General features: G+C 39.4%; 1 protein-coding gene across 3 annotated transcripts in view; it reads right to left on the reverse strand.

Moving 5' to 3' along the window:
* Positions 1-6,032, reverse strand: part of OGA (O-GlcNAcase) — a 28,957-nt gene that overhangs the window by 21,936 nt on the left and 989 nt on the right. For all 3 annotated transcript variants that reach the window (XR_014826796.1, XR_014826795.1, XM_003483548.5), the window contains exons 2-3: positions 3,615-3,666; positions 3,095-3,192 (exon numbers count right to left, since the gene is read on the reverse strand). Coding sequence is in view for 1 of the 3 variants with exons in the window: in XM_003483548.5 (XP_003483596.1) it covers positions 3,095-3,192; positions 3,615-3,666 (150 nt within the window). In the remaining 2 variants the exon portion in view is untranslated. The remainder of the gene's footprint in view (positions 1-3,094; positions 3,193-3,614; positions 3,667-6,032) is intronic.

The raw sequence follows: 6,032 nt of genomic DNA on the forward strand, positions 1-6,032 counted from the left end.
ATGATTTTAGAAAGCAGCATAGAAAACTAAAAGAGCCTTCACCTTTCAACTAAAGGTTATTTTCTCTTATTTTCAGTGAGTCAAGAAAAAAAAAAAAGGCCCTTAAATTTTACAAAATTGGAGTTCCTACTGGGGCTCAGTGGTTAACGAACCCAACTGGTATCCGTAAGGCTGCAGGTTTGACCCCTGGCTTTGCTCTGTGGGTTAAGAATCCAGCGTTGCTGTGAGCTGTGGTGTATTTCTCACATGCAGCTCTGATCCCATGTTGCTGTGGCTGTGGTGTAGGCCAGAAGCTATAGCTCTGATATGACCCCTAGCCTGGAAACTTCCATGTGCCCCACATGCCATGGGTGTGGCCCTAAAAAGAAAAAAGAAAAAAAAATTTTACAAAACTGTCATGTTCAATGTGACAACAGGCCATATAAAATGGCACAAACCTGAAGTGATTTAAAGTCACCCTGAATTTAATAAAAGAATTCTCTTGGGGGAGTTCCCGTTGTGGTGCAGCAGAAACAAACACAACTAGTAACCATGAGGGTGCGGGTTCAATCTCTGGCCTCACTCAGTGGGTTAAGGATCCAGCACTGTCTGGAGTTCCCATCGTGGCACAGCGGAAACAAATCTGACTAGGAAACATGAGGTTTCGGGTTCGATCCCTGCCCTCGCTCAGTGGGTTAAAGATCTGGCGTTGCCCTGAGCTGTGGTGTAGGTCATAGATGCAGCTCGGATCTCAGTGGCTGTGGCGTAGGCTGGTGGCTACAGCTCCATTCAACCCCTAGTCTGGGAACCACTCTATGTTGCAGGTGAGGCCCTAAAAAGCAAAAAAAAAAAAAAGATCCAGCACTGCCGAATGAGCTGTGTGATGTTGGCTGAAGACTTGGTGGCTCAGATCCCACATTGCTATGTCTGTGGTTCGGGCCAGCAGCTGTGGCTCTGATTTGACCCCTAGCGTGGGAACTTCCACATGCCTTGGGTGTGACCCTAAAAAGCAAAAAAAAAAAAATCTCTTGGAGATTTCCTGCTGTGGCACAACAAATTAAGGGTCCAGTGTCTCTGCAGCAGCTCCCTTCAATCCCTGGCTTAGTGGGTTAAGGATCCTGCATTGCCATGGCTGTGGTATTGCTCACAGCAGGGGCCTGGATTCAATCCCTAGTCCAGGAACTTCCATATGCCATGGGTGTGGTGGAAAAGGAAAAGGAAAAAATTCTTTAATATTCTTTTCTCAAAAAAAATTAAGCATTATCAATTCTCTTAGTAAACATAAACCATTTTTACCTCCTATAGTATTTAACAGGTATGGTTTTTGTATTTGTTGTCTCTGAACAACTGAAATTCCTAAATAAATAAATCTACATGTAATTTGGAAAAAAAATGACTTTTGGGGAGTTCCCATTGTGGTGCAGCAGAAATGAATCTGACTAGTGTCCATGAGAGTTCGATCCATGGCCTAGCTCAGTGGGTCAGGGATCTAGCATTGCCTTGAGCTATGGTGTAGGTTGCACATGCAGTTCAGATCTGGTGTTGCTGTGGCTGTGGCCTAAGCCAGGAGCTACAGCTCAGATTCAACCCCTAGCCTGGAAACTTCCATATGTCACATATGCAGCCCTAAAATAAATATATAAATAAATAAAATGTGACAATCTTCATAAGTAAAATGAAATACTATTCCATACCACAGGGTATCTTTAAATAACTTTCAGTGGTATCTCAAGATAGCCATTTGACTATGTTTTGATCACATTAAATTTCCATCACCAGTTATCACCAGAAAATAAGTTAAAGACAAACTTAAATTACTTAGAGTAGTAAACAACAACACTAGATGGAGCTAGGATAAGTTTTATTGCTTCCCTATAGCTTAAGAAAAATTCTGGGAGTTCCCGTTGTGGCTCAGTGGTAATGAATCCGAATACTATCCACTGGAACACAGTTTTGATCCCTGTGAGCTGTAGTGCAGGCTGCAGACTCAGCTCGTATTCCACACTGCTGTGGCTGTGATGTAAGGCTGCTGGCTACAATCAACCCCTAGCCCAGGAACTTCCATATGCCACAGGTGCAGCCCTAAAAAGACAGGAGAAAAAAAAAAAAAAAGAAAACTTTCTGCCTTCAGTGCCCAACTGGGCTCTGCAACCAAATTAACTTGTCAGCTACCATTAAATTCCAGGTTTCAAAATGTTCCCCCATTTATTCAAGTCCCCAAAGAAAAGCACCATTTGTCAAATTTACTTCTTTATGAATTTTAGGTAACTAACATAAGAACACATGTAGCAAGGATAGTTCTGGATGGCTTTTCACTTCAGTACAGGTCTGGACTAGGGTGAGGCCCTTCTTTACTTTAAATCAATTAAACAGTAGTCAAGACCAAGCCATACTTGAGCCTGAAGCAAAAGGATCGGTAATACTAATCCTGTCTTTATTTAAAATTTTGGCATTTTGTTCATGGATTTTTTTTTTGCATTAGTTTTTTTGTTTTGTTTTGCTTTTTAGGGCCACATCCAAGGCTTATGGAGATTCCCAAGCTAGGGGTCTAATCGCAGCTACAGCTGCCAGCATACACCATAGCCACAACAGTGTGGGATCAGAGCTGTGTCTGCACCTACACCACACCTCATGGCAACGCCAGATCCTTAACCCACAGAGTGAGGCCAGGGATTGAACCTGAAACCTCATGGCTACTACTTGGATTCATTTCCATTATGTCACAAATGGGAACTCTGCACTAGTTCTGGTTTTTAAAAAAAAACATAATAAAGTATCACTTATCTTGATTATCATTTTTTTGAGTCCAAATCTGCACCTCACTTGCCTTGCCCTAGGCCTAGCCCTGCTTCAGCACCTCTTTGTCCAGTGGCCCACTGGCAGAAGTTAAGTACAATTTATGACCACAGAACAGGTGGAGTCAGACTGGCATACCCATGAAATCACACTATGGCTGCCACTGTTAACACTACTCTCAATTGGCACTAATACAGAGTTACCAGATAAAAGGAAACTACCTACAAAGTCAAAGGCTTAATTCTTGTACAACTACATTTAAAATAAAGATTTTTTTTCCACATACTCTGTATTTATGGATTAAAAAGAAAAAGATTACCAGCTTCTTCCACAGAATACATCTCACGCCAAAACATCCTATGTTTGTAGTCATCTTTTGGAGCATACAAATATGTATTTAATTCCCATTTCTGGAGCCTTAAGAGAAAAGAAGATTACATACGTATGTATGGGGCACCATGTATAAGCTATACTTTTTTTCCTTTTCTTGGAGCAGCTCCATCTCTTAAAAAGCTAATATTCTGGAGCTGTAGCTTTTAACCTTTTTATAATTCAATGAAGTTGTAAAAAATTAAACATTATAAGGAATGTCAACATATTACACAGTCTTAAATAAAAACACAACAGCTCTGGGTGAGGCAAATGAAGCCCAAAAGCCACTCAGCTTCCCCAGGAAAGTCTGAGAACCACTGGCCTAGGTGAAGCAAAGGAAAAAAACCAAGGTAAAATAACCTCTGCAACTGAGAAATCATCAAACTGCTCCTGGCTTATTGAGTGTTACTTCAAACAAAAGGAAATGTTAATGGTTTAAGATTCTCCTTCACATAATGAAAAATTACCTTCTGAAGAGTTCTTTTCTCTGTTCCATAACCCATGGTCTTCCATAAAATCCTAGATTCAAATTAAGAATGAAATTATAAGAACATGATAAGCTGTCTACTGAGAAAAGCAGGTTACAAAACATACAATACCACTTTGCAAAAAATATATATAATATACAGAAATCTGAAGGATGTTTAGTAAGGCATTAAAGTGTTTTAGGGTAATACCATAAGGCAATTTTAATCCCCTTTTTGCTTAGGTAAATTTTCTGATTTTTCTACCAGGAATACTTAACTACTTATGCGATAAAGTTACCTAAAAACAGCTAAAATCATCTCTTTCCACTCCCCCAAAAAAGACTAAATATAGGAGTTGTCCTGCTGTGCAGCAGATTAAAGATCCAGCAGTCACTGCAGCAGCTTGGGTTGGTGCTATGGCAAGGGTTCAATCCCTGGCCCAGGAACTTCCACGGGCCACAGGGACAATGAAAAAAAAAAAGAAAAAAAGGACCAAATATATTCTCAGTCTTACAGTGAGGAGGGAAAGGGGGGCAAAATAATCTAAAACTGCTAATAATAACAATTACTACCTGAGAGGAGAGGGGAGCTAAACTGCTTTTAGAGGGGGAAGGGAAAAAAACAAGTAAGGTAGGAATAAAAATCAGGAAAAAAATCAGAATCAGATTGACTTAATTTTATGATCACTCAAGTTCCTGATGTAATAAAAAAGGAGCCCCCAAAATGCCTTAAACGGGCAACAAATTCAACACTGGAACTAGCTCAAACAGGAAACTCTCAAGCAATCTCAATTCCAGAGCAAATATTTGAAAAACTGAAAATGCAACAATGTGACCAGCTCCAGAGTGTCCTAGATGGGGGCAAAGCACAAGTAATGCACTTTGCAGGAAACAAACCTGCAGACTGATGACTTAAGCAGTGGTTTAAGAACAAAACTGGTATTTGGAACTACCTCATGTGCTAATCACATCTTTGCCTAACCTTTATTTTCCACCTCAGTCTAACCATGTGCAAGAGATAAGGACAACATGTCAGGAGTACCAGGAAGATGGTTAAATTGAGTTTTGAACACAAAATGCTCCTTACACACACACACACACACACAGAGACTAACTTAAAACCAAAATTTCTGAAATGTAACAATGCACTCAGTAACAGAATGGTTACTCTACACCACAAAGTCAATGACAGGCCAAAGAAAAATTCCCTACATACTAATGTATGAAACTGTAGCACTTTCAATCTTGACAATTCAATGTTACTCTTACAGGTAATTTCAAATACTAGGTAAATTTTACAAGTCTTTATAGCTTTCCCACAACCCTTAGCATTAACATTTTTCTCTTAAGGAGCTAGCCATTGAACATTCCTTTAGAGTTGCTTCAACATTTTATTTTTTGTACATTTATTATTATTAAATATAGTTGATTTACAAAGTTTCTACATTAAATTTTTTTTCAACTGTCCAACATTTTAATCTTCAGAAGCCCTAAAGTTGCTCTTTTAGAGTCAGATTCATGGTTTCATCAATTGGCACCACAAAGAGGAAGCAATGCTGTTAGACAACAGTTAAAAATCATGTTTTCATAAACACCAACTCTAGTCAAATACATAAGTAGTTTTCCCCAAAATTTCGCAAGACAGTTAAAACTTTACTGAACTGTTTCATCCCTTACCATAGATGCAAATTAGTCTGCTCTTTCCTACAATTAAACTTTATCTGAAATACCATAACCACCACTCATCTTTCAAACTCATCTTTCACCACTCTATGCCAAAGCTCTCAACTGAGAAAACAAACCTTCTTTCCGTTTCCACGTTTTTATAGAGACCATTTTTTTTTTAACAGTGCTACTCTTATGCATACCATTACATACAGTAGACAACTAATAAAGTATACAGCTAGGAAACACTGGGTCAGACAAAATACTTCCTAAGTTCAAATACATGCTGCACTCCAGGGGAAAAAAAAAAAGAAACTTATTGATGCTTCCATAGAATGCAGAGCAGAACATTTGTCCATTACATTCACAAATTGTGATGCAATCTTCTGCTCATTCTCTCCAGCCCCCCCGAAGAAAAGTCCATCATTCTTTTTAAAGGGAAATGGAAAGGAATAAGGTGAGAAGGGCAATTTTAAATCTCCTCTGCAGTCACTAAACCAAAATTCTGTTATCTCAGATATTATTAAAATCAAAGCTTCATCCTTCAGAGGCAAGGCACAGCAGCTGGCAAATGGCAGCTTTCTAGGCTGCAAATAAATCTCCAAAGCGTGAGGGGTAGAGACTGGCCAGCAAAGCTCTAACCAAAAAGCAATGTGTAAAACTATATAACCCAACGGTGCTTCTCTTCCCTCCACGACAACTATCACACCTGTACGGGTAGTCTTTTTCCCAAAGGGTGGGGACAGCAACACTA

The sequence above is a fragment of the Sus scrofa genome, chromosome 14 (assembly GCF_054392235.1).
Source record: "Sus scrofa isolate SSC_HxYL_T2T_F1_AM1 chromosome 14, Sscrofa_HxYL_maternal_Yorkshire_Landrace_v2.0, whole genome shotgun sequence".
In the NCBI taxonomy this organism is placed as follows: Eukaryota; Metazoa; Chordata; class Mammalia; order Artiodactyla; family Suidae; genus Sus; species Sus scrofa.